We start from the raw sequence: 27,952 nt of genomic DNA on the forward strand, positions 1-27,952 counted from the left end.
TTCAAACATACCCAGTAGAGGCTTCTTCCCTAAGGTCCCAAAGCCACATAATGAAACTGAACTCCCCATGCAGTGAGGCCTTTGGGAGGTAGTCATTAGCTCCCTTCTAATAAAAAGCGACATAGCCAAGTGCAGTGGCCCATGCCCTTAATTTCAACCTCAGGAGCCAGAGGCAGCAGGAGCTTCATGAATTTGAATCTACGTGAAGATTTCTAGGCCAGCTTGAACTACATACTAAGACACTTGTCTCAAAAAACAAACAAAACAAAAAGACAACAACAGAAAAAGGCCAGCCTAGTTTAGGACTGCATAGACATAGAGAGATCCTATTTAAAAAAGAAAAGAAAAGAAAGGAAAAAAGAAAGAAAAAAGAAAAGAAAAGCCAACCTAGTTTAGGACTGCATAGAGAGATCCTATTAAAAAGAAAAAAAAAAAAAAAAAGCCCACAGAGTCGCTTTGCTCCTTGCACGACACTAGACAGTAAGAAGCGTCTATGAACCAGAACATGGGCCTTCACCAGACACTACATCATGGGCCTCCTGGCCTCCAGAACTGTCTGCAATGAATGTCTGTTCATTCAGACAAAGGCATTAACAGGGAAAGTCTATGTGGCAGCATCTGAGCCTGATGACGCACACCTTTCATCCCAGCACTCGGGAGGCCAAAGCAGGTGGATCTCTGAGTTCCAGGCCAGCATGGTCTACAAAAGCAAGTTCCGGGACAGCCAGGGCCACACAGAGAAACCCAGGGCCCAGCTAGATGGCTCAGCATGTACAGACACTTGCCTCCAAGCCTGAGGACCTGAGTTCCACCCCCAGAGGCTGGCATGGTAGAGCAGAACTGACCCCCCAAAACTGTTCTCTAACCACACACTCACCCTGGCACATACACACAAAATGAACAGATGTCATTTTTAAAAATCGGTGAGGCGAAGGCTTACAACACAGTCCACACAAGCTTCCGGCACTTTCCGTATTGCTTGACGACCCTGATAATTGTCCGTGAGTGCCCCCTCAGCTCCTCACACCCGAGCGTGCATCTGTGTGTGCGCTCTGGCATGTGCGTGTGAGCTCAGCGGCGGGGCTCTTGTCTCCAGTTCTCGGGCCAGCTTAACTGCTAAGGTGGCTGGCTGGAGGGTCAAACTCCGCGTGGAGTGAGGCTTCAGCCTGGGGAAGCCCGCATGAGGAAGGAGGGTCGGCATCGCCAGCACCAGGTACAAACATTTTATTTTTCTGTAAAGAACAAAGTACAAAGAGGCCGGGGAGGGGAGCCAGCCCCAGAGGGGCAGCAGGCAGGCCCTAGGCCCCGAGATGGCCACGGAGGCCCAGGCAGCTACCCTAGGATTTTACCAGGGCCTCCAGCGTGATGGTGGAGAAGGAGCCAAGGGAGGTTGCGCGGAATCCCAAGATGGCCACTGGGGTCACACGAAGCCTGGCTTCATGGAGGAGCGGCGGCAGTTGGGGCAACTTCGAGTACCATTGTTCTGCAGGCATCTGTGGGGGCAGACGGCTCCGTCCCTCACCCAGGCCAGGCTTACTCCGGACCCTGGCTTGTGTCTTCCTGGCTCCCCCCGGGCTCCTGCTCACTTTCTTGCCCGCCCTGCACCAGAGGCTTCCGGGCTGGGCACAGTGGGCATGTGCTCCCACCCCAGGGCTGACCTGAAGGGGGTATTTCTGACTTCCCCTTGGGATGATGGGAGGAATGAGCACCCGGGGAGGGGTTGCCTTCAGTATTGTTAGTGTGACTTGGGGGGTGCTGCCTGCCCAGCGAAGTCCTCACCTGAGATGAAAGATGTGGGAGCAGGGCAGGGCCTGGAGCCGGCTGTTCTTCTCCCCGATGGACTCGCCACACAGGCCACAGTAGAGCTCGGTGTCCTCCACACACTCGTGAAACCTCACCACGTGCGTGCGCAGCTCGCGCTGCAGCCCTTTGCTGCGGTAGATGCCCTCGCTCAGGCAGTGCAGTTTGAGCTGGCTCAACTAGGGCGGCGGGGATAGACTCCGTGAGGGACTAGAGGAAGGGCAGGGTGGGAATGTCCTGGTCCCCCCACAGCCCTGCCTTGCTGTGGGAACTGGGGAAAAGACCCTGTCTGCTCCTAGCCTCGGATTCCCTTTGAACAGAGAGTGGGTGAGACCAGAGGTGAGAAACATGGGGCCCCACGCTTTTGTTTTGAGATAGGGTCTCACAGACAGAGCCCGAGCTGGCCTCAAACTTACTGTATAGCCGCGGCTGGCCTAGAACTCCTGATCCTCTGCCTCCGAGTCCCAAGTTCTGGGACAGGTGTGCCCCACTGTGCCGTGTTCCTAAATGATTTTATGGACCAAACCTGCTGCTGTGTTGCCCCTCCAATAACTGATTTGCTCTCTTATTGTTATTGGATATACATTTCTGATCAGCCTGATGCCAGGATAAACATGAGTGGCTGTGGTCCAGCCCAAAGCAAATATCCTTCAAGCATCCTAGCTGGGCTCTGCCCCGGAGCCTACAGAGATGCACGTTTTCTAGAAGACTCTAGGGCACACGGAGCTTTCTCATGTCTAGATACACCTGAGACATCCGAAGACAATACCTCCACTACAGGCTTTGGCATTAAGACACGCCAGCTGGTGGCTGGGCCCTGGACCGTCATCTGTGGATTGAGAACGCTCACAGGGAAGGCAGCAGCCAGCATTTTTGAAAAGACCCAGCTACCATGTACCCAGCCCTTGAGGAGTAGAAGACGTTGTCAGGGCTGTTATTTTGGTTTTGTTTTTAAGATTTTTTTTTTAAACGTGTACAAGTGCTTTTGCTTGCATATGCATCATATGTATCATATGTATCATGTGCACGCATCCATAGTGCCCGTGAAGAGAAGACATCTACCCCACGGAACCGAGAGGCTACCAGGAACCCAGCGATCCTCCAAGCTGTGAAATGCCTGCCTGGCCCCAGAACTATTCTCTGGGAGGGAGCTGGAGAACCGGGGGGTTGGGGTGACTGCAAGGACGTTCCAGGGGGCCAGAAGAGCTCAGGGCTCAGGCAGGGTCTCACGTACCCCAAGCTGGCTTCCACTCACTACATAGTCAGGGAGAACCTTGAACTCCAATCCTCCTGTCTCCTCCGCCCAAGTGGTGGGATTACAGTGCGTACCATCACACCCAATTTTCCTCCTTTAGCTCTGGACCCCAGACCCAGGAGATATAATTATGTCTGACCTTATTTCCCACCTCTTCAGCCAGGTCCTGGGCTTTCTCAATGGCATCCAAAGCCTGAAAGGTGAGCAGAGGCCAGAGCTGTGGGCAATTGGACTGCCTTGGCTCATAGCAAAGAAAGGAAAAGTGGGCCTTGGGAGAGAAGCAGGGGTGGAGCCATTGGTGAGAAGGCAGCAGGGGGGCTGTGTGAGCAAGTTACATCCTGCCTTAGTTTGTGCAGACACTATGGGCAGAACATGACTGCCTCGTGGGATGCTCCGCCACAGTAAAAAGGAATTTAAGAAGACCAGGTGTAGAGCCCAGCACTCCGGGAAGCAGAGGTGCAGGCAGATCTCTGTGAGTTCAAGGCCAGCCTGGTCCACAGAGTGAGTTCCAGGACAGCCAAAGCTACACAGAGAAACCCTGAATAAATAAATAGATAGATAGATAGATAGATAGATAGATAGATAGATAGATAGATAAAATAATGCCGAGTTGAAATGCTAGCTCTGGCCCTTTATAAACTGTGGATCTCTGGGCCTTCTCAGAGTGTGGAGAATTCCTGGGGATGTCTGGGCCTCATAAAAGGCAGATGTTAAATAAAGAGGACACGTCCAGCACTGTTCTCCACCACCACCCCTGGGGGTGTTGGCTGAGTAGTCCTAAACTGTGAGCACCAGAGCGAGCTTTAGCCACAGGAAAGGCCTCACCTTGTCCAGCACCTTCCTGGCCATCCAACACTTGGCCACGCCTAGCAGCACGTGCACCTGCCCCAGGCGGTTTCCGATCTCGGTCATGATGCTCATGGCAGAGTCGTACCTAGGGAAGGCCGTCTGCAGAGCCAAGCAGGATTGGAACTGGGGTGTTCCAGACCCAGAGTCCCCCCACCTCATCCTGGTGACCTCACCTCCAGGTCCCCACGGCTCCGGTGGATATCAGCAAAGCAGAGCAGGCAGAGTGCCTGCAGCGGTCGGTCCCCGTGCTGCAGAGCGATCTTCATGGACTCCTGCAAAGGAGGCTGGCGGCTCAGGCAAGGTCATGTGATCCTCTTACGGGGTGTCCTATACCCAGAGGTACTTCGGAAGGGATAGTTGGGATCGCCACATCCTCAGAACCTAACACACACTTGTGGTTGGTGAGGCGCCTTACACTGAATCAGTTTTCTGATGGATGGAAACTGAGGCTCAGGGAGAAGTGCCTTCATCAGGACCAGAGGAAGAAGCAATGCCATTTGAACCTGAGTGAGGGAGCTTCAAGGCTGGATCTTTCTTCCTTTTTTCTTTTTATCTTATGTGTGTGTGTGTGTGTGTGTGTGTGTGTGTGTGTGATAGAAATCATAAGTTTATTAAGAAAAAGACTCTCCTGAAAATGGTGTGGCTAGAGAGCTGGAACAGCTCTGAGACTCAGAAGCCCACCCATTCCCCACCTTTTTTGTTTTGTTTTTGTCACAAGGGCTCCCAATGAAGTCCAGGCTTGTCTCAAGCTAAGTGATCATACCGCTTGCTTCTGAGTGCTGGGCTTACAGGAAGTGACACTGTACTTGCCTCTGTTTTATTAATTTTTTTTGTTCTTTTTTTAAAAGACAGAGTCACATGTAGCCCAACCAGGCCTTAAACTGTGTAGCTGAGGATGATCTCGAGTTTCTGCTGCTGCCTCCGCCTTTCAAGTGCTGGGATTATAGGCATGAATCACTAAGCTGGATTTTATGTAGGGCTACGGATTGAACCCAGGGCTTTGTGCTCGTCGGCCAAGCACTCCGTCAAGTGAGCTTCGTGCACAGCTCTTATGATTTACAGAAGGCTGTTCAGAGTGGCCCACAGAGGCTCCTGGGGGCAGGGAAGTTCCTTGCCCTGAGGATGAACCAGGAGGGAGTGAGGGCAGTGTATAAACCAGAAGGCAGTTTATGAGAGAAATACACTCTTCAGGTGCTTGTTAGCAAGCCTCTGGGGGGTCCTATGGGCTCTTCTAGAAAACAGGGGACCCTGTGTCCTAGGCCTGAGAGCCTCTCCCACCCCCACCACCCATGTGCTCCCCAGGCCACCACACCTCACAACACTCCATGGCGCTGCCCAGGTGACCCAGCAGGCGGTAGGCCACAGCCATGTGGTACTGGCTCATGGCCCGATACTTGAGGCTCCAGCCTTTGCCATAGTCGTTGACAAGCTCTGCAGCCTTGCAGGGAAAGAACAGGGCTTTCTCATAGTCCTGCATGGGGGACAGAACAAGAGGGGGACTGAGAGGTAGGAACTGACCCAAACCCTGGTCTCCAGGCCTGCGTTCTCTGACAGCCAGAGTGCCCAATGATTTGTTTGGTTGGTTTTGGGTTTGGTTTGTTATGTTTTGTTGTTTGTTTGGGTTTTGGTTTTTTGAAACAGGGTTTCTCTGTATAGCCCTGACTGTCCTGGACTCGATTTGTAGACCAGGCTGGCCTCGAACTCACAGAGATCCTCCTGCCTCTGCCACCCTGAACGCTGGGATTACAGGTGTGCACCACCACTCCTGGCAAAACGGAAATTCTTTAATATATATATTTGTTCATTTTATGCATGTGTTACTGAGCATGTGCGCTCCGTGAGTTCAGCACTGAGAAGAGCAGCAGTTCCCTGGAACTAGAGTTACAGGCAGCTGTGAGCCGTCCAGTGCCGGTCCTCGGAGCTGAACCTAGGTCTTCTGGAAGAGCCTCGAGTGCTTCTAACTGCCGAGCCAGTTCTCTGACCCTCAGGAAATAATTGAGTTTTAATATGTCCAGAATTTCCCTTGAACACTTCCCCCTGAACTTGCAGATACCCTAGTATTTTCGGTCCCGGGAAATCCTTCTTGAGTGCTTCCCCCTCAAACACACAAGAGCCCCCCCCACACACACACAGCCAATGCCCTTCTTCCCACTCACCAGGAAAACAGAGCTTTGGAGCGCCCTAGTCCACATCTTGTACCTATCTTGGCTTCCTTCCTATGCTCCATCCGTGATGTAGGAAGCCACCCCCAGGCCCAGGCCCCTGCACCTGTGTCACCTAGGGCTCTTCGCTCAATCATCTACCACACACAACCACGCCCTGACGTCTCTCTCCTCGGTTAAAACCTAAAGCAAGGCCCAGTGTGACACTGCTCACCTGGAATCCCGGCACACAGGCAGTGGAGGCAGGAGAATCAGGAGTTCAAGGCCGGCCTCGGCTACATGTGGAATCAGAGGCTACTCTGGATACATGAGCCCCTGTCTTTAACCACCCACCCAAACAAACAAATGGACCAAAATTTTTCATCTTTGAGAAGAACGCTAGGTTTAGGTTAGAAATAGCCCTGTTGTATAAATTCCAGTTATTCCGACACGTGGAAAGATTTAGTAGCACAGAGTGGCGGCAGTGAGCAACTAGGGACCCACATCTAGACTTGGAAAGAAATATGAGGATTTCATGACTAGTCCAAAGGATGTTCAAAACGAACCTGTGGTTCTTCATTGTATCAAAACCAAACCAAACCAAACCAGACAGTAAATTAAAAATGTACTGTCAGGTGGTGGCACATGCCTTTTATCCCAGCACTTGGGAGGCAGAGGCAGGCAGGTGAATCTCTGTGAGTTCAAGGACAGCCTGGTATGCAGACAGAGCTCCAGGACAGCCAGAGCTACATGGAGAAACCCTATCCTGAAAAACCCCATAAACAAACAAATAGGAAAAAGCAGGACACCTATATCTCTAACAGCATCCTTACCCAAGATGTGTGACCTCATCTCACCAAACTCACTAGGGGTAAAGGAGGGGTCCCAGAACTTCTCGAGGAGACACAAAAGATGGGGGGAAACGAGAGGTGACATTCTACAAAGCCCGTAATCTAGTTTCTTCAAAGGGTCATGGAAGATAAAAGGGAGAACCAGAATTTTCTATTCAGAGACAAAAGACACAATAAGCCACTTGCTGGGTAGCTCTGGCTGTCCCCTGCTCTCTACAAGCCGAGGGTAAGGGAAGTACTTTAGGATAAGCAGAGACGTGTGAATCAGACGGGGCATTCAGGACTATTTCGCTGCTGTTCTGAGATTCTGATGATGTCGGTGTGCATGAGAAAAGTTATTGTGGTTATGTAAGAAACCATCAGTGGGGGCTGCAGAGATGGCTCACTGGTTAAGAACACGGGCTGCTCTTCCAGAGGTCCCGAGTTCAACTCCCAGTCAACCACATGCCGGCTCCCAACCATCTATAAGAGGATATGGTGCCCTCTTCAGTCATGAGGGCACACATGCAAACAAGAGTACCATATGTGTAAATAAACAACTCTTTAAAATTTTAAAAAGGGTCCCTGGAAAACAAATATTGTTTTCAGAGTTTAGTGATGTGCATAAAACTACGTCAGAGTGAAAGGTGGGATGCTGGGCTAGAGGGATGGCTCAGCAGGTCAGAGCACTTGCTGCTTTTGCAAAGGACCTGGGTTCAATTCCCAGTGCCCACACTGTAGACTGTCTAACTCCAGTTCCAGGGAATCCAATGCCATCGTCTGGTGTCCACAAGCAGTGCACACATGTGGCACTCAACCACACACACACACAAAGCACCCATAACACATAAAATAAAAATGAATAAATCTTTAAAAATTCCTCTACATCTGGATGTCACAATGGGTTACATAAGACCCACTAAGTCCTGGTGATTGGAGCTTTTGGCCACCAACTCTACCAAAGTTCACATCCCACCCTTCTGCATGGCTTCCCACCTCCTCACACTCCGCTCTCAGCTCTGCAGCCTCCTTGTCTCTTGGCCTGATGCGTATTCCCGGGATTTCTGCCTGGCTCACCCCTCTCCTTCTCCATCATTCACTGACCACTCTCTTAAAAACAGTATCCCTACCCCTCATCCTGGTATTGCTCACTTTTTTTTGAGACAGTTTCTCTGTGTAGCCCTGACTGTCCTGGAACTCACTCAGTCTGTAGACCAGACTGGCCTCAAACTCAAAGATCAGCCTGCCTCTGCCTCCCAAGTTCTGGGATTATAGGCCTGCACCACCACGCCTGGCCCCACTTTTCTTCACATGACGCACCATCAACTTCCTGATTGTCTTAACTGTCCTTCTCATCCAGATAGAACGGAGATTCATAAGAGACCCTGCCATTGTCTTTGTTGCTACAAACACATAGTCCAACAGTTCATGAGATGTAGTGAATCCTCAGTAAAAAGAGACAGACAGACAGAATTTCTCAGTGTAGTCCTATCTGTTCTGGAACTTACTCTGTAAACCAGGCTGGCCTGGAATTCACAGAGCTCCACCTGCCTCTGCCTCCCCAAGTGCTGGGATTAAAGGTATGCATCACTACCACCTGGCTCTGTAAATATAGTTTTTAAAAGACTTATTATTTATACAGTAGTCTGTCTGCATGTACACCTGCAGGCCAGAAGAGGGCAACAAATCTCACTATAGATGGTTGTGAGCCACCATGTGGTTGCTGGGAATTGAACTCAGGACCTTTGGAAGAGCAGCCAGTGCTCTTAACCTCTGAGCCATCTCTCCAGCCCCCTCAGTGAATATTTTAAAAACGATTTATTTGATATTAAGTGTACTATGTGCCTGAGTGTACGTGTGTACACTATGGGCATTTGGCAGCCTGACGCAGTCAGAAGCATGGGACCCCCTGGAACTGTAGTTACAGACAGGTGTGAGGCACCGTCTCAGTGCTGGGAAGCAAACTTTGGTCCTCTGCAAGAACAGCAAGGGCTCTTAGACACCACTGATCCATCTCTCTAGCCCCACCTCTATGTTAGACAAATGAATCTTTACATCCCGGCTGTGAGCCCTACTCATCCCCATTTATACACAGACAGCTCAGGGTCCAGAGAAGAGAGGCGACTTGCCCACGACCACACAGAAAACACAGATCTCCTGGGTCATCTGAGAGATGGAGGTGTGAGTCCTGGCTCTACCTTCCTGGAGTTTTGGTTTCTCATTCACCACACCCCTATCTAAAAGGAGGGCTGAGGGCGGTGTCCATCAGGTGTGTGGTTCCTAAGAGGCTCTTGGGGCTTTCTTGTGCTGGACTTGGAGGAAACAGGTGCAGCCCTAAAAACCATGCCAGTTTATGGATGCCAGAGCGTTTGTGGACCTGTACGTGCCGCGGAAATGCTCCATGACCAACCATGACCAACAGTGTCACTGGTGCTGTGGTCCATCCAGAGATGAATGCAGCTGAGGTTCACCAGAGCACAGGCAGTTCAAAACGTATGCCACCTGTGGGGCCATTTTCCGGATGGGTGAGTCACGTACAAATTCTCCAACTGGCTAAGGCTAATGGCATTGTCCCCAAAGAACTTCTGGACAGGTGAAGTCAGGGAATATTTATCCTAGTGAGAATCCTGGCCCACAGAAAAGGCTCTCCGAGAGCCCCAAAGCCCACATCGTCACGTCCTCCCCTCCCCCGAGGACCCAGACCCACCTTGACCTGGGCGTAGAAGCTGCCCAGGCTGCAGCAGACACGGCACTCCAGCATCGTGTCGTCGTTGTTGTGGGCATAGCGCAGGGCCTTCTCAAAGCTCTCGAGGGCCTTCTGGAAGAGGCTGAGGCCCAGGAAAGCATTGCCCATACTCAGGCTGACCTGGCCCCCAAGCTGGGCACCAGCCCTGGTGCCAGGCAGGCCGAGGCAGGTCTTGCAGTAGGAGATGGTCTTATGGAACTCACACAGCTTCTCATTGCTGCGTGCCAGGTTCAGGTAGCTTTCAAGCAGGAAATCGGCATCCTCCAGCTCCCGGGCGGTGTCAATCTGGACCACAGCAAACTGATCCAGGGGTAGTACGTTGACAACACTCAGCCATGGCTCAACCTGCACCCCCTAGGTGCCACACCCAGCCCCACCTCACGACCAGAACAGCAGACTTCAAAGCTCAGACTCCTAGCTTTCACAACCTCAGGTACATCCTCCCAGCCTCCAGCAACAGCATAGAAACTTTAACCCAAGCTCAGGGTAGACACCACCCTTTCACCTCCAGCCTCAGATCTGGAGTCTCCACCACTGACCAGCCTCTCCCTCCAACTTAGAGCTTGTACCTCCAGGCAGCAAACTGCAGGCTAAGGAGGTCTGGTTTTGAGATCTCCGGACTCTGGCACCCAATGCCTGAGAACCTGTCTCAGAGGCTCTGATACTGAAGCTGAAGGCCATAGGCCCAAATCTGAAGCTCCCCAGCCACCTAACGTTCATGGTCTTCCATGCAGATTCAAAAACGTCAGAACCAGCCACGAGCCCGTGAGACACAGAGGATTCTCAGACAGCTTCAAGGGGAGCTGGGAGTTGGAAGCCACGCAGCGCAGCCCTGTTACAGCACCCAGGCCCTCCCACAGCACCCGGGAAGGGTACATCTACCTTTAGCATCTCTTTGTAGCGGCCCATCTCTGAGTGTGCTGTTACCAGGCAGCCCAGTACCCGGAAGCGGCCCACGAGATCAGATCCCTTCTCCAGCACCTTCATCCACACCTGCAGTGCCTTCTCTGTCTGGTTAGACTGGTACAGCTGCAGTCCTTTTTCGATCTGTTGCTTTGTCTGGTCCTGCCCCATCCTCCCACAGCCTGGCCACTCAGGGAAAGACCGGGCTTGGCTAGGTGTCTCTAGACCCTCATGGTGCTGGACCCACAGTGCCGCTGCCCACTGATCTCGGGGAGGGAAAAGCAACACCAGGCAGGAGCTGAGCGGGGCCTGGATGGACAGCGGGCGCCACCCTGGAAACGAGGCTGGTTCAGCCCCTGTCTGCAGCTGTCCCTGCCAGTTGGGGCCACGTGGCTTCTGAGGAATGTCAGCAGCAAGGTCATGCGGGTGTCTGCCGTACCCACCCAAAGCTGAATGGTGGCTTCCCCAGGGACACAGGCACTCTGCCACCTGGGAACCTGTTTGGATGCCCCTTTGACACTCTGGCAATGGCCTTGATGCCACTGGCAGGTTAAGTTCTCCTGAAGCCTTGCCAAAGGCTGTCTGCCAGGATGTAGGCAAGCGTCAGGACAGGGGTTTTGACAGCAGGAAAGAAGCAGGCAGGACATTGGGCATACAGGCATCAGGGAGGTGGGGAGTTTGGGATTTGGATATGTATGTAGATAGATGATAGATAGATAGATAGATAGATAGATAGATAGATAGATAGATAGATAGATAGATAGATAGATAGGCTAGATAGACAGACAGACAAATAGATACAGGTAGGTAGATAGAAAGAAGAGAGACAGGGCTTCTCTGTAGTCTTGGCTGTTCTGGAACTTGCTTTGTAGGCCAGGCTAGCCTCAAACTCAGATATCTGCTGGCCTTTGCTTCCCAAGTGCTGGGACTAAAGGTGTGAGACCCCCACACCTGGCTAATGGAATAGCTTTTATCCCCCCCCCCCCCCGCCAAGATAGGGTCTCTCTGTGTAGCCCTCTCTGTCCTGGAACTCACTCTGGACACCAGGATGGCCAGAGGCCAGCCTGCCTCAGCCTCCGAGTGCCGGGATTAAAGGCATGAGCCACCACCGCCAGCTTCACCTCTCCTTTTCTTCCCAGTTCCTTCTCTCCCTTTCATTCTTGCAATTTACCCATCACTTAGACACTTAACCTGGGCACATGCCCACACTGTTCATAACTGCTCACCTTAGACAGCTGGCGCAGAGGCCTGGTTTCCCCCTAACTCCCTAAGCAAGCCACGCAGCTCTCTGGGCCTGCTTCTCCCTCTACACGGAGCGCAGTTAAACTCCCACAGCCGTGTGGTGGCTCACACACAGCATGGCACAAGGCGTGCCAGCCTGGCTCTCCTGGCTCTGTGTTAGCTGTGTGAGCACAGAGGATTTGGGCAGAGTCCTAGCCCTGAGAAAGAAGGGCAAACAACTCGTTCTAACCCCCAGCTCCTCAGAACACAGCTGTATGTGCGTTTAAAGACAGACTGTCTTTAAAGAGCTAATTAAGGTGGGCTGTGATTCAGCTCTAAGAGATCCGGCACCCTCACACATGCAGGCAAAACACGAATGCACATAGAATAAAAATAAATCCTTTTTTAAAAATTTAAGGCAAAGAGAGGGGTAACAGGGGCTGTATGGCTTTTTCTGGGGACATATGGAGTGTCTTTTTACCAGGTAGACTTGGGTAGAACTGTTTTTTTAAAAGCGTATTTATGTGGTGGTACACATCTTTAATGCCAGCACTTGAGCGGCAGAAGTAGGTCTACATAGCAAGTTCTAGATCCAAGGCTACATAGTGAAACCCTGTCTCAAAAACATGCGTACTCGTGTGTGTGTGTGTGTGTGTGTGTGTGTGTGTGTGTGTGTGTGTGTGCGTATACATACTCAGGGGCCTGCAGAGGTCACGTTTGGTTGGGACACCTCGAGTTGAAACTTCACGGTGAGTCTACCATCCCTTAGCAGTCCTCACAAGTGGGGATATTTGTTGTTTTTTTTCTGGGGAGATGCAAACAATCACCTTGGCACCCTACACGGGCCACCAGTAACTGACCAATGAAGTGACTTTCTTACGATTACTTACAGAAGCAGGGTATCTCAAAGGCAGCTCTATCACTGGACAGCCCACCCCGGCATCGGTGAGGAACTCCACATCCCTGGAGCCTCTCTAAGCACAGTCCTTTCAACCAAGCCTCAGCTCACTCCCCGCACCCGCTCGCAGGCTACGTATCCTTACTGTTTCCTTGGCTTCTTGAGTCCCGAGTCTCTCCTCTCCCTCCCGGAGGGCATTACAACTTGGAGAAAATAGCTTCATAATATTGGAGTGGGCCTTAATACCTGTTCGGGTAAGTGATCAGGACTTAGACAAGGGAGACCATGTGAAGCCGAGTATGTGGTGCACACTGATAATCCCAATACTTGGAGGCAGGAGGGTCAGTTCAAGGCCATCTTCGAGTACAAAGGAGTTTAAGGCCAACCCAGGCCACAAGAGACTGTCTCAAAACAAAACATGAACTCAGGCGGGACCAATTCTTGAACATGTTGAATTTCTAGCTTCTGAAACTGAGTGCCCACAAGTTTACCCACTTGGGACTCTTGGACCACGTACTGGCTCAGCCATGGCCTTCGGTGACTGGCTCCTTCAGGTAGCAGAACTCCTTAGGAGGGTATCAACATTCGTTTTCATTACTGTGTATTGTTTCTATGTGTACACAAGGAGAGGTATGTACCTATGAATGTAGGATTGGTGGGTGGGTGGGGGCAAGTGCTGAATGCCCCTGGAGCTGTGCATGCCACTTACATGTTTGCTTATTTCTATGAGACAGGCTGTCTCCACATAGCCCTGACTGTCACGATGAAGGCCTCGCTGGCCTCATGGAGACCCGGTTTGTCGTGCCTGGCAGCGACTGGCACCTGCCAGCTAAGGCACCTCTCCACACCTGTTTTCTTTTTAGGGTCAGTGTGACGGTTACTTCTGTCACCTTGTCACAACTTGGCCATCCTAGACTTGCTTTGTAGACCAGGCTGGCCTTGAACTCACCTGCCTCCTCCTCCCAAGTGCTGGAATCACAGTTGTGCACTACTGTGCCCGGCCCCCTCCTTTCTCTAAAAATGTTGCGAACCACCTTGTGGTGTCTGAGAATTGAACTCAGGACCTTTGGAAAAGCAACCAGTGCTTTTAACCTGAGCCATCTCTCTAGCCTCCCTACCTCCACCCCTTTTTGGGACAGTGTCCCTGGTAGCCCAGAATGGCCTCAAACTTGCTGTGGAGCCAAGAATGACCTTGGCATTTCTGACCCTTTGGCCTCTAATAACCTAGAGTATTAAGATTATAGGCAAGTGCTATCCCATGCAGTTTCTGCAAGGCTGGGAACCAAACAGGCAGGCACTTTACTAACTGGGCCACATCCCTAGCTCATTTCAGGACCAGTTTCCCCATGTAGCCTTGGTGGCTATGAACAATGTGAGTCTCCTGCCTTGGCCTATGTCTTGAAATTATGGAAGTGTTCTTCTCTCCCCTCCCCCTTCGTTTTTTAAGACAGGGTTTTCCTGTGTAGCCTAGCAGTCTTGGACTTGCTTTGTAGACTGGGCTGACCTCAAACTCAGAGAGCCACCTGCCTTTACCTCCCAGAATGATGGGATTACAGGCATGCACCACCATGCCCGGCTTGCAACTAGGCTTATGGATGCGTGTGAACTACCATGTGGATGCTGGGACTTGAACCTGGGTCTCCACAAGAACAAAAACTACTCTTGGCCATTAAGCTATCTCTCCAGACCCAGAGGAGTTTTCTTTAAAGTGAAGCACCCATCTAGAGCAATCTGGTCACTAGTAATGTGAATATTCTCTGCTGGCTATGGTGGTTTAGATGAGAAAGGCACCCGTTAAGTTCACATATTTGAATGCTTGGTCCCTAGTTGGTGGAACTGTTTTAGGATTAGCGGAGGCCTTGTTGGAGAACCTGTATGTAGGCTTACAGGTTTCAAAAGCCCACAGCAGGCCCAGTCTCTTGCTCTCAGTCTCCAACTTGTAGGTAAGATGTAAGCTCTCAGCTAGTACTCCAGCACTGTAACTGCCAGCCCGCTGCCACCCTTCCCACCATGATGATCATGGATTCACTAAGCAAACCTCCAATCACATAATTTCTTTTACAAATTGCCTTGGTTATGTTTATGCTCTTCACAGCAATGGAACAGCCAAGACACTGTAATGCAATAGCGGTGTGCCAAACGTAGCGTTTGAATACTTGAAATGTTAAGATACAACTGAAAAAAACAATTTTACTTTAAAAAATATTATTTGGGGCAGAGAAGATTGGCTTAGCAGTTCCAAGAATTCGCTGTTCATGCAGAGGGCATAGGTTCAGTTCCTGGTACACACTTGCAGGCTCACCATCTTTAACTCCAGTTTCAGGTGCTCCAACCCCTCTTCTGAGCTTCAAAGCCACCAAGAACACACACAGGCACACATACATATATGTAGGCAAAACATTCATGCATATAATACACACAAATCTTGTTTTTGTTTCTGTGTAGCCCTGGCTGCCCTGGAACTCAGAGATGTGCCTTCTCTGCCTCTGGAGTGCTGAGATTAAAGGTGTGTGCCACCACTGTCCAGTAAATCTTAGTTTTTTTAAGATTTTATGTACATTGGTATTCTGCCTGCTTGTATCCATGTGTGTCAGGTCCCCTGGAAGTGGAGTTATATAAACTGTCAAGTGCTGAGAATTGAACCTGGGTATTTTGAAAAAGTGCTCTGAAAGGCTGAACCATCTCTCCAGCCCTGAATTTTTTTCTAATCATCTTTACAGAAGCTAATGTGGAAAATGTTCGAGACAATATAGGTCTAGAGCACTGGTTCTCAACCTGTGACAGTATCAAAATAGCTGTTATGAAGTAGCAACAAAATAATTTTACGGTTGGAGGTCACCACAGCATAAGGCTGAGAACGACTGGCTGAGAGTTTCAGGATGAGGCAAATAACAGCAGAGGCAAAGGGAAGAGGATGGGAAGAGGTAGTAGACAGGTACGGTGATTTTGAAACAAGATGGAAGACAAGTTCAAAGGGCTGGGAAGGGCCCAGATGGTTGGTAGGATATTTATTGAGTAGATTTTAAGGAAAAAGCCTCAGATAAAAGGCCCCAACCTCTGTGATTACATTTACTGAAAATAACCAGAGTACACAAAATGACTGAAAGCACATTAGTCTATCTGGTTTTTGGTGCTGCAGGCCTTTAATCCTAGCACTTGAGAGGGAGAGGCAGGTAGATCTGAGTTCATGGCCAGCCTGGTCTATAGATCTGGGCACCAAGACAACCAGGGCCACAGAGAGAAACCCTGGGGGAAAAAAAAACCCTCAGCGGACAGGGGCTAGTAATATCACTATTAACGAATATGGAATGATGAAAATACCCCCATGTTAGGATGTCCAAGAGCTGAATTACTCTACAGCCCAATGGGGTAGTCTTACAGGGGCGAAATCAAGCAGCTCACCAGACATCATAGCACGAGCCTTTATACCCAGCACTGGGAAGACAGAAGACGGGTGTCTAACACAGGGATGGGTTTACAAGGTCAGCCACACCTATATCAAGTCACTGTATGGGGGTACAGGAAATGTGCCTTCAAGAAGGTCACAATGGCTTTTCCCAGCTGACAGTTCAAGTTCTTCAGCTAAGATAACTTCCATTTAGAAAAACAAAAGCCCTGCCTATCAAAGACAGAGTGAATTAAACCCCAGGTGGGAGAGGATTCCCGAGGAAGAGGAATCAGGGCTTGAAAGTGACAGAAGGTACAAGAAATTCTACATCTTTCCTGAAGGGAAATGCTATCAGCCATCAGTGTGACATTCCCAGAGGTGACGGGACAATCTGGTCTTTCAATCCTTCTTGGTAGGTTTTTTTTGAATCAGGGACTGGGGCTGATTAGGTGAGCACAGCATGTGCTGTGCGCTAACCAAGAATGTCACCATAGACAGACAATAGAAATGCACTGAGGTGGTGAACCAGCCATCTATAGAAGCATTTCATAAGGGAATACAAACTGTTTAAGATACCATCTGTATTACAGAGGCATAGGCCAGACTTAGTAAGTTCCCGGACAGTCAGGACTATGTACAAATCCTGACTCAAAAACCCAAACAGTACCAACCAGCTACAGCTCATTTGGCAGCATTCTCCTGACATGTCTGCAGGCCTGGGTCTAGGCTCCAACGTTACATGAGCTGAGTGCGACGGTATTTCCTTGAAATCACAGGTCTTGGGAGACAGGAAAAGGAGGATCAGAGGCTCAATGGCATCTTCAGCTACATAGTTTTAGGCAAGCCTGGGTTACATGAGATTTCCACCTCAAAATAAGCTAGGCATGGTGGCTCATGATTTTAATCCCAGCACTCAGGAGGCAGAGGCAGGTAGATTTCTGTGTGTTCAAGGCCAACCTGGTTTACACAGTGAGTTTCAGGAAAGCCAGGACTAGAGAACCTTTATCAAAACAAACCCCAAATAAACAACAAACCACCACCCCCCAAACAAAACATTACAACCAAACTACTTTTGACATCAGTTTTAATATTTGTGGTTCTAAGGATCTAACACAGGACTTTTGCATGTGACCTAGGCAAGGCATAGGGCCTAGGCAAGTGGCCTACTACTGAGCTCTATAGTGTGTTTACATGTGTATGGAGGGCAGGATACTATCCAGGAATCTTCTCTAATTACTATCCATTCAATTTAGAAGAATATATATATATGTATATGGGTGTTTTTCCTGTATGTCTATGTACCATGTGTGTGCCTATGCCCATGGAGGCCAGAAGTTACTGGAGTTATAGATGGTTATAAGCAACCTTGTGGGTAGGTGCTGATGATCAAACCCCTGTCTTCCAGAACAGTCAGTGGTCTTAACCATAGAGCCACCCATTTCTCCAGCCCCATCTCCACTTTATTGAACCCAGCCTCTGGTGTGGTTAAGGTCTAATGAAAAATGAAGGATCTTCAAAAGAGTTTGTCTAAACCAGTTCTGTGGACTGGCAGCAACAACTAAAGAGGAGGAAGAACAATTAAAGCTGTTTCAAGGTGTTCCCATATTGTGGTAATCTGGTAGCATGCAGACAGCTCAGGCAGGTAGTCTGGCGAGAAACTATTTTCCTTCAGGCATCTTGTCCCGGGGTTCAACTGAATCATCATCAGGAATGTCAACACAAAAGACCCCCCCCCCTTCCACTTCCCCACCACACCCCCACCTCCTAGCCTCAGCAATCAACAACTCTGAAGACAGGAGTTCTTCTCAAACAGTTTAATAGCAAATAAACAAAGGAAGGTACCACACTTGGCAGATACAAAATGACTTTTTGTCTGTGTGTCTGTGCAATTAAAACAGATTAAGGTTCCCCATTGGGACAAAAGGAGAAACACACAAAAAAAGGAGAGTCCTTTTAAACACATACTCCCTTGCTCCAAACTTTTAACAACTTTTTTTTCTTTTTTAATCCACTACACAAACTGTGATTAGGTAAGAAAAGCGACAAGGGCTCTTCTTGCCCTTTTTTTTTTTTAAACCATTAAAGCAAAATCCATAATTTTCTACAGAGTACAACACAAGTTCACACACAAAAAAAAGACATCTTTTGTAATTCAAACAGGAAAAAAGGAAAAGCTCAAACAAGGTCAAGGAAAAGCATTTCTACGGCTGAATCACGACTTTGAGTTGATTGAATCCCGTTGTTGCTGCAGAACAGACTGTGCGTTTGGTCATAGTGGCAATTTTTTCTCTTCACATTGTGAAATCACTTTACATTGTTTTCTAGTAGAAAAGGCAAAAAACTGTACAAAACCCCTAGTGTTAAATACAACGTTTGTACCAATAAAAAACTCACACAGGTTTGTCTCCAAAATGTAAAGTTTCTTTTTTTTTTTCTTTTTAAATTATTCACAAAAAGCAGCTGGAAATCAGAAAGGCAGCTGCCGCTCCAGGGTCTCAAATCCATTAAAACCACTACAGAACAATTAAAACAATCAGAGAGAAAAGGAAAAGGAAACAATGTCCAACATTTGGCATTTGGTTTTATCCACAGGTTTTCCCAGAGCTCCTCTTGGAATTGAAAGCAACTGTATTGGCAAACACAGCTTCTCAGTACACAGGGAGGGGCCTCAGCACCTCCTGCCAACAGAGGCGCTCTGTGCAGGTAGACTGTGGGGCACACAACAGGTTCGCTCATGCTAGGCCTCTTTCCATCCCACCACCCTTCCAGGACATTTAGCAGCCTACTTATAGGGCCCCCACTTAGCTGCCCTTTCTCCCTAGTAAGGTGGCCTCAAGCATAATATATTGGGCAACCTGTGGGGGCCCCAGAGTAGAACTTCTGCTGGAGTTCCTTCCTCACCAGGGTGTGGATGATGCTAGACAGTGTTTGTCCACCCCGCCCCACCCAGTCCCTTGCTGCACCTCATCACCCGTTTCTGGACAATCTTGCTTCCACTTTTCCTCCCACCAGTGCTTAAGTCTCAGTGGGATCTGTCAGAAACCCTCCCTGCTGCCTCTGCTCTACAGACCCATCCCTGTCTACTCCTTTCCTCTAGTCTCTCCTCCTCTATTCACATTCTTCCAAGACCCTGAGGCTGGATGGTGCTACAAGAGAAGAGGGTAAGTTTCCCTTAGGAAACCAAAGAACTGGCTGGCCTGGCACCCGGGGACAGTAGCTATCTGGCTCTTCACCCAACTTAAAAACAAATTCTTGCCCTTACCCCAACTCTGCTAGCTGAGTAAGAGCAGAGCAGAACCCAGTGAAGAGCCAGTGTGGGTGGGTGGTGCCCAGGGCTGTAAACAGTGTGAAGACTGTAGTATTTATTGTGCTTGTCACCTAGGAAAAGCGCAGGCAGGTGTAGTGCCGCTCATGTGCAGACGGCCTCCTCTGGGTAGTTAGAAGCATAGTGCCTTCCCTCCCTCCCTCCATGATCTAGCCTTGATGTGCTAAGCCTCCTGCCTATCCACAGTCACCTTTGGTTCTGCTTCTGCCTCTCTGGACCCCCTACACTCTCTGAGCAGAGCAGCCAGCCTCCTGGATGCCCCACTAGGACCTGGAGGCCACAAAGAGTGACAGTCTAAGTGCACAGGCAAACACTCTAAGGGCAATAGAGGAGAAAGTTGCCACTTCAAAACAAAACAATACAATCCTGAAAAAAATATATCAACCCCATAACAATTTAAAACATCTTCTTTGAAACCCCTTTAAATCAGTCAGTTTTTGCACAAACTATAGAAAACAGAGAGGTGAAGGTGATACATACGAAGGTGTGAAGAAACAGCAGGAAACATGCACAACTTGTTTTTTCTGGGCATAATCTTAGTGGAAAGAAAAAAATTCAGAACAAAAGGTAAAAACAACACAAAACCCAAAAAAATTCAAAGCATCACATTTTGCTGTGGAGACTGTAGGAATAAGCATGGATATGCGCTGCTTGAGCTGCGGGGAGGTCCCTGCAGGGCTGCTTCAGGAAGAACCACAAAAGGAAAAGAAAAAGGCTAGCTGGGGCCCAAATGTCAGCCTCCAGTGAAAAGGGAATGGGGATGGGGAGTATTTCAGGTGTCTTCTGCAGTTCAGAACTCAGAGAAACAAAAATTAATAACAACACATGCGGTCTCCTCAAGCCCCAAAACTGTATCAGCAAAATGTGTTCAGGAGCCTCAAAGATTTTAGTGACATCTTTTATTTCATTGTTCATTTCAAAGTTGTCTTTAAAACTAAGCACACAGAGGAACAAAGCCTGGAAGCGGACTGGCTGTGTGTTCACAGGAATACAAACACCACACGGCATGTGCTAGTAGGGCTGCTCTGACAGTTACAAAGAATTGGAATCACAAAATCAAGTGGTTATCTTATGAAGTTCTAGAAAAATAGATTTTTTTTTATATTCAAATGCAAGTTTAAATATTTTCCCTTCAGCAGTCGTTCTAGCAAAACCAATTTTGGCAGCACAAAAGGGAAAAAAAAAAAAGAAAGAAAAAAGAAAAAACAAAGAAAGAAACAAACATAATAAAATACACATCAGCATCAAAGGTCAACACAAGGTCAAAGGTGAGAGTTCAAGCATCAGAGAAGCTGAAGAGACAGGGATTTGGACGATGTACTTGACGCCACATCGACATGCTTTAGGCACAACGATGAACAAACGGCAGGAATCTAGAAAAAAAAACAAACCAGAAAGAGGGAGATCCACTGAGTTACACAGAGCAATACATCCAAACAGAGAGAGAAGAGGACACTCACTGTGTGCAGCCCTGAAATGAGGAGGCGGGAAGGGCAGGGTGGGGTGACAGGGACTTTTGCACATGCTAACAATGGACACAGGGAAAAGTTCAAAAGGACATGAAGGACACCAAGAGAACATCCAACTGCCAGAGACAGAAGGGAACCTAAGGCTTGGATTTCTTGCAAAGCACCTAACACATCTAGGGCCTAAGCAACAAAAGATGTTGACTAGAGTGGGAGGGAGGTTATGTAGAGCACAGGGTCAGGGTTTCTTACTCAGTCTTGGCCCTTTCTTCCCAGAAATCCAAGCCCTAAGCCTCCACATAGGCCCTGGCCACTCATGTGGAACCCAGGAGATAGTGGTCGGGCTGCACTGAAGGCAAATCAATGGCATCATATAACCCAAGGAACAAAACTGCAGCAGAGAACACACTAAGTGAAAGCTCCACACAACAGAAAAAGACTACTTAAGACTTCACTTCAGTCTTCACTCTAAGCTGAGCCCTTTCACAGCAAGACTTACAGGGGAGCAGCTTCTTCAACAAAACCATCTTTGGCCTGGGGAGAGAACTGTGCTCAAGGACAGTGCTACTGCTGTGCTGATGCACTGGGCGAAGGGGGAGGAAGGAAGTCATGGCCTCTGTAGCTGGCTGGCTGCTTGAGCAGAGCATGGCTCTGCTGGGGCAAGCACTTTTAAGAAATTACAAGTGGGTAGGAAGTTTGGGGTCTGTTCCAGAGGAGGGGGTGTGTGTGTGTCACATTTTTGCCTATAATATCATTAAGAAGATTTCTTAAGGTCCTGGAGCACAGGACGAATCTGTGGACAATCGGTGAAATGGGAGAGAGAGAGGGAAGCTGGGAGGAGGAGGGAGAATGTGGTGTTCTGGCCAGGGAGGAAGACAGAACAGCAGGTTAGGGAGCACAGCACTGGCAGCACCCTATGGGGCACAGCTCTTGCCTCTGCCAATTCACAGCATTAATGTTAGCCTTCCCCTTGGACAGGTTACCTGGGCTGCAAACGGTCACAGAAAGTCAGTAGTTTCAATCATACACAGCACCCCGTGTGTACAACAATCACATTCTGGATTCTACAAAATCCTGGCCTTTTCCAGAGATATAATTTAGGTAATAAATATTCTCCACCCCGGAGCTGTATAAAACTTCTATAAAAATAGAAACGACATTCTTAGTTCCAGCTGGTTGGGATTCAGAGCAGTGCCTGCCCAACCTAGCATTTTTTTTTCCTTTTTAAGTTTTTTTATTTTTTATTTTTTCGCATTTATTTTAAAAAAATCCCATCATTACCCTGGAAGCCATTAGAACAGTTTTATCTTGAAACACAGAACACTTTTCTCCCAGTGCGCAGAATTCAAGTTTGCGTGGTTCAGCTTAAGAAGTATATGTTTCGTGTTTCTTAAGAGGACAACAGACCCAAGTTATCACTACGAGAAGAGAACAACTGTCTCAGCTGCAATGGATTAATCCACCACTAACAATTCCTGTACAACAGCAAGATGGTCAATCCAGGTTTGTTATCCACAGGGACAGTGTGACAAGGAGTGTCCCTATCTGACTTAAAGCAAGCTAGCCCCTTCTAATCTCCCCTGCTGGGAGTCAAGACTTAACTTGTGAGGTTTAAGCATCCAAGGACCCAGGAGCCCAGGCCATGGCTGTGGCTATTAGTCATATGCTTATGGGGCTACCTCTGCTCAGAGGCATATTCCCAACAGCATTTCTTAGAGCAGACGCAGAGCCCAGAGGCTATGTGGGACACTGGCAAAGGCTGGAGTTAAGACCTGTGAAAGGCAGCAGGAAACTGTAAGCGTGATGACAAAATGAACATGGGTTAATACTGAGGTAAATGAACACTAAACTCATACGGAGTCTGTAAACTTCCTGTACTCTTCTGTCTTCAAGGGCAGAAGATGGGCTAGAAGTGGCTAGAGGAAAGGCCTGCCAGATCTTTACGGGAACACAGCCTCTAGGAACCCTTCATCAAGGAGGCCAGAATGCGGTTCTACTCAAATACAGCACCCTGGAACACCAAGCAGCAGGCCCCTCCTTCCTCGGTCAGATGGCTTTTGGTGGCTCTGCCCATGCACAGCACCCCTGCCGCTGCCAAAGAGTCTTAGGTCTGCCCTCCTGAGAAAACTGTGGCTGGGGAAGGAGGCACGATTCCTTGCTGTGGTGAACTTCCATAGATTTCTTCAAAAGAAATTTTTGGAAATGGGCAGGGTCTAACTTCACATTGAAGTAAAGTAAACACGACCTCTTTGGCTGTTTTCCCCAAACAGCCACCAGCCAGGCAGGGCAACAGAATAACAATGATGAACCAGGATAGCTAGTAATAGGTATCTCCCTGTTATCTGCGTATTTGAGGCTAAATTCAGAAGTGCTTTATTTTCTGAGACTTGCTGACCCCCTTTTAGGAAAGAAGGGCAGAAATCCAGGACAAAAATCAGAAAAATAGGTGGCTTAAGCTCAGCATATGTGCAGAAAGCAGCTAGTTATGAAGGGGCCCAGATGCCAAGGCCCCTCACCCACTCTGCCCCTGTGGCTCACTAGATCTCAGTTCTCCTTCTACCCACCCTTGCACTCAGGGAGAGAGATTTTGGGGATCAACTTTCTGTTCTGCTCAGTCCTCTCTCTTTCAGTGGTTTGGGGTACAATCTGGTCATCTTTTAAACCCATTTCCCCTTTCCTCAGGGTGGACTGGTGTTGGTCCTTCTCAACATACTGGTTACAAACACAGCAAACTTTAAATAAAGGAAAAAAGAAACAAAACAAAACAAAACAAATCAAAACACCCTCAGGATATGGCACCTAAACTCCAAAGTAAAACACTGGAAACCAAAGCACAAACTTGTCCTCTGTACGAAGCGACACTCCCACAGAAGGCAGTAGCTGAGTCTTCAGGGCAAGCTGTGCCTGCGAGAGTGGCAGGGATCAGGGTCCAGGGCTGTCAACACACAGCCTTAGGGCTTCGAATGATTAAGGGTGCTCCTCCCCCACTTACCAGAAGATCTTCTCACTCCAGTCTCAGAGGGGAGCACAATCAGTACGGCTTGCTATCATTCTTCGAACGTTTGAGCTGCACTTTAAGCCTCTTCATTCCAATCTGAAAGCCGTTCATGGACTGGATGGCAGCTTGAGCTGAGACAGGATTGTCATAACTTACAAAACCTGTATGTCCAAGCAGAAATCTAGGTGAGGGACCTAATAAGACAAGGAGTCTCAGTCCTCCTTGTATAAGAGGTTACCTTATGTTTGTAGTCTTAAATCTCACTTGTCCTCAGCATGAACACAAATTCTGGCAATAACACCCACATGAAGCCAATTAGGTTTTCAATGATACCACCTGACATTTGCCAGCACCCTCTCTCCCCTTTTCAAGCCATTTTGATACAGTACCAGAAATCACCATTTCCACTACAGACAAGAGAAAAAAAAAAAAAAATTAAAGCCCAAAAGAGGTCACATGATCTGTTGAGGTTAAACTCAAATGCAGTGTTGTCTGAATCTGTCAGCAGCCCCTCTTTTTCAATCTATTCTCACAACAGAAGAGAAGCCAACATACCGAAACACTTGCTCAGGTTTGTCTGCTTGTCTATGAAAACCTTGGCAGACACGACATTCCCAAAGGGCATAAACATCTGCAGCAGGTCCTGGTCTCCGAACTCCTGGGGCAGGTGATAGATGAACAGGTTGGCTCCTTCCGGACCTTCAGACAGCCATTGATTGGAAGAGCATCAGTGGTGAGTACGTTCATCATCCAGCGCCAATGATCTCTCATTCCCATCTATGCTAACACTAGCAAAATCTTAGTAAATTTAGTCTTTGAGGGGAACGAAACACATTTTCTAAACACAAGGCAGGAGACCTAGCAGTAATTGCAAAATTAGATCTTCCCTTGCATGTAGCCATGTGTCATGGAAGGATTAAAAACAACAAAAAACAAAACAAGCCCAAAATAAAACAAAACCCAGGTTTCTCTATGTAGTTCTGGCTGTCCTGGAACTCACTATGCAGACTCTGCCTGCCTCTGTCTCTCAAGTGTGAGATTAAAGATGTGCATGTCACCACTGCCCAGCTGGAAGAATGGGTTTCCCCAGCCACCCCCCCTTTTTTTTTTGGGTGGGAGGTTCCAAGACAGGTTGTTATTATCAAGCTATGTCTGTCCCGAAACTCACTATGTGGACCAGGCTCAAGTTCTCAGAGACCCACTGGTCTCTGCATCCCAAGTGCTAGGATAAAGGCAAGGGCCATCAATGCCTGGTTCATGGAAGGATGTTAAAGGCCCACACCTTGCCAGAGAGGGTATACGGGGATTGGAAAAAAAGGCAGATCTGCATGTACAGTAGTAAAACAGAACCTGGAGACCACAGAGAACAAGAAAAAGGGGGTGGAATGGATTGCATAGTCAAAACAAGTTTCAGCCTGTAACCCTACCCCTCAAAAAGCTAAGACAGGAGGCTTTCAATTCAAGGTCTGCTTAGGCTACATGGTCAGACTCTGCCTCAAAAACAAAAACAAGTAAACAACAACAAAAATTAGGTTTCAAAACTATGCCTAGACACTAATGGGTGAAAAATAAACTGGTAGTGCCAGAGGAAGGAATGGGAATAACAAACACATGACAATAATGGGGTGCTAGTAAACTTTTAGAAGGTATTTATATGTTCTCCCACTATGATACCTTCTAAAAACTAGCACTAGCATAAACTCAGCTTTATAGCAAAATGGGTAAAATTTGAATTTAACTATACCTAAATTATTTATCAGTTAAAAAAAAAAAGACATTTTAAAAATGTTCCCATCACTAACACTGAATTCATAGCAGAGTATATGTTCTGTACTTATAGTGTGATTTTTATATGAAGGGTGACTTAGACAAAAAAATAATCCAGCCCTTCTCTAGCCACTTATGTCTCTTAGTCATTGTCAACAGCACACGGCCCACTGTTGTTTCCAGGCCCATGTACTTGCCATTTCTGTGCCCCTATTACCTTTTTTTCTTCTATACACATGCTTGCTTTCCTTCCTCCCATCCTCCAGGTATCTTAATACTGGCTTCACACACTAAAGCCCAAAAGGTTACTTGTTTGCTTATATCAGCGCTTAAACCTTACCACTTCATGGTCATAAAACCCAGCCAAACCTGAGTACTAAGGTGCCAGCAGAAATTCTGTCAAGAAAGTCTCTCCTAAATTTAATTGCATTTATGTCAAAGGATATAATTCCATTTATATCCATTTATTTCTCACTCCATCATACCTATTGGCTACCTCAATTATCCCATTACATCTCACTATCTCATTTAGGACATGCATTTTAATCAAAAAGAAAAATGCCAAATGCTATACCTAAGAGGGATACTTAGTCCTCTGGTAGTAAGCTTCATTCTATGAGAAGCATAGGATTCTAACCCATGACACAACACGCGCCGCCCCCAACAGCAAAAGCATTGCACTTCATAGTCTTTCTCAGTCGGCTCATAGCTTTGGTTGGGAAAAGGTTAGTTAAGTCTATCTAAATTCTCTTGCCCCAAAGCTTTGCCTTCTAGTTCTGGTGCACTCACCTTCCTTCTGGCTTCCAGCAGCACCAATACTCTGCTGTGTCAATAAATTCTGGTTGTACAGAGTGGGGAGAGCAGCAGCAGCATATTGCTGAATTCCAGAATACGCCTGGGTAAGGGCTTCCATGGTGCTCCCAGTACCATTGGAAAGGCCACTGCTGCCCAGACCACCATTCAAAGCAGCCATTCCTTAGTTGGAAGAGCAAGAAGATTACAATACTAGAAAGATTCAATTGATGCTAAAGACTGATATACTTACTTAAGTTCCTAGAACGAACCCCTCCCCCTAAAAGTGCCCTTTCATCTCCCTCTTACTCACTGAGTGAGACTATTCATCTAACTGGTCACATTTCAGACACTGATGCTAATGTGACCAATACGAATTCCACACCCCATCACTGCTCTCTTCATTATTATTTCCTAGCACATGGAAGAACTGACAACACTCACAAATGCCTAGGTCCACTTTTTATCTTTGGCTATTTTCATTCTCTGTCTCTCTTGATTTTTTTTTTTTTCGAGACAAGTTTTTATGTGTAGCCCTAGCTATCCTGGAACTCATTCTATAGAAAAGGCTGGACTTGAATTAAAGGCATGCACCACCACTGCCTGGCTATCTACCTCTTTCTCTTACAGAACTAGAATATGGTAAAGTCAGCCCCAGAAACAGGGATTTACAAGATGTGAGTAAAAAACGTTATCGCTAGAATAGCACTGAACATTTACTAAGCTTGCTCTTAGGCCAGGCACTGATGTGCTCATCAGCACTTTGCCTATGTTTTCATTTATTTTTTGGTTTTTTGAGATAGGGTTTCTCTGTGTACCCCTGGCTGTCCTGGACTCCCTCTGTAGAGCAGGCTGGCCATCAGAAATCTGCCTGTCACTGCCTCCCCAGTGTTAAGATTAAAGGTATGTGACACTACTGCCCAGCTCTATGTTCTCATTTAGTATTAGCTTGCAAAATAAAGCTTTTTTTTTTTTTTGCACCTTGAAATTTTGTGTGGGTGTTTGTCTGTACACTCTATGTATGCACTGCCCATGGAGGTCAGAAGAGGGTCAGACCCTCTAGGATTGAAGTTACAGACAGTTGTGAACCATAGTGTGGGTGCTAGAAATCAAACCCAGGCCCCAGGTCAACTCTGAACTCACAGAGATCCACCTGCCTCTGCTTCCTGGGTACTAGTATTAAAGGTGTTCACCACCACTGCCCTATCTCATTTAACATCTTAAGAACCCTTCAAAGCATTTTATTACTTCTACTTCATAGATGAGACTATTAGAGTAATGGTCCAAGCAGAAGAGTCTGGATTTACCTCAGACCTGACAAAATCCCATGATTATTCTAACTTGGGCCATTCTTCTTTTTTTTTTTTGGGGGGGGGGCATTATTCTATGGCTACTTCTCTACTGGGTATTTCATAAAAGTAGCCTGATGACAACCAGGGACTACCCATTACCTGCCAAAGAGCCAACGTTGAGGCCAGCTGTTGCTCCGGCTAATGTCTGCAGGGCTCCAAGTGAGGCTATGGGGTTGACAGAATTACTGCTGCTGGAGCTCGGTGAAGACCCTGCTATTAGA

The 27,952-nt window shown here is 47.9% G+C and overlaps 2 protein-coding genes across 11 annotated transcripts in view; both read right to left on the minus strand.

Annotated features, from left to right (window-relative positions):
* Positions 1-1,209: 1,209 nt before the first annotated feature.
* On the minus strand, positions 1,210-10,946 carry Rapsn (receptor associated protein of the synapse). The gene is made up of 8 exons (XM_021640882.2): positions 10,504-10,946; positions 9,583-9,921; positions 5,217-5,375; positions 4,078-4,176; positions 3,881-4,003; positions 3,195-3,248; positions 1,780-1,979; positions 1,210-1,493 (listed from the first exon to the last, which is right to left on the minus strand). Exons 1-8 carry the CDS (start codon positions 10,693-10,695, stop codon positions 1,421-1,423), a joined length of 1,239 nt encoding a protein of 412 aa, XP_021496557.1. The 5' UTR covers positions 10,696-10,946; the 3' UTR covers positions 1,210-1,420.
* Positions 10,947-17,830: 6,884 nt separating this feature from the next.
* The window catches only part of Celf1 (CUGBP Elav-like family member 1), a 77,799-nt gene continuing 67,677 nt past the window's right edge, over positions 17,831-27,952 (minus strand). For 4 of the 10 annotated variants that reach the window (XM_021640865.2, XM_021640868.2, XM_060372016.1 and 1 more), the window contains 5 exons: positions 27,831-27,944; positions 26,377-26,562; positions 24,376-24,519; positions 23,815-23,981; positions 17,831-20,729 (listed from right to left, as the gene is read on the minus strand). In XM_021640865.2, the coding sequence (XP_021496540.1) occupies positions 23,854-23,981; positions 24,376-24,519; positions 26,377-26,562; positions 27,831-27,944 (572 nt within the window). In that variant the 3' untranslated portion in view covers positions 17,831-20,729; positions 23,815-23,853. Of the gene's footprint in view, positions 23,727-23,814; positions 23,982-24,375; positions 24,520-26,376; positions 26,563-27,830; positions 27,945-27,952 lie in introns of all 10 variants that reach the window. The other 6 variants (XM_021640869.2, XM_060372014.1, XM_021640867.2 and 3 more) reach the window with 3 other exon arrangements.

The sequence above is a fragment of the Meriones unguiculatus genome, chromosome 18 (genome assembly GCF_030254825.1).
Source record: "Meriones unguiculatus strain TT.TT164.6M chromosome 18, Bangor_MerUng_6.1, whole genome shotgun sequence".
NCBI classification, from domain to species: Eukaryota; Metazoa; Chordata; class Mammalia; order Rodentia; family Muridae; genus Meriones; species Meriones unguiculatus.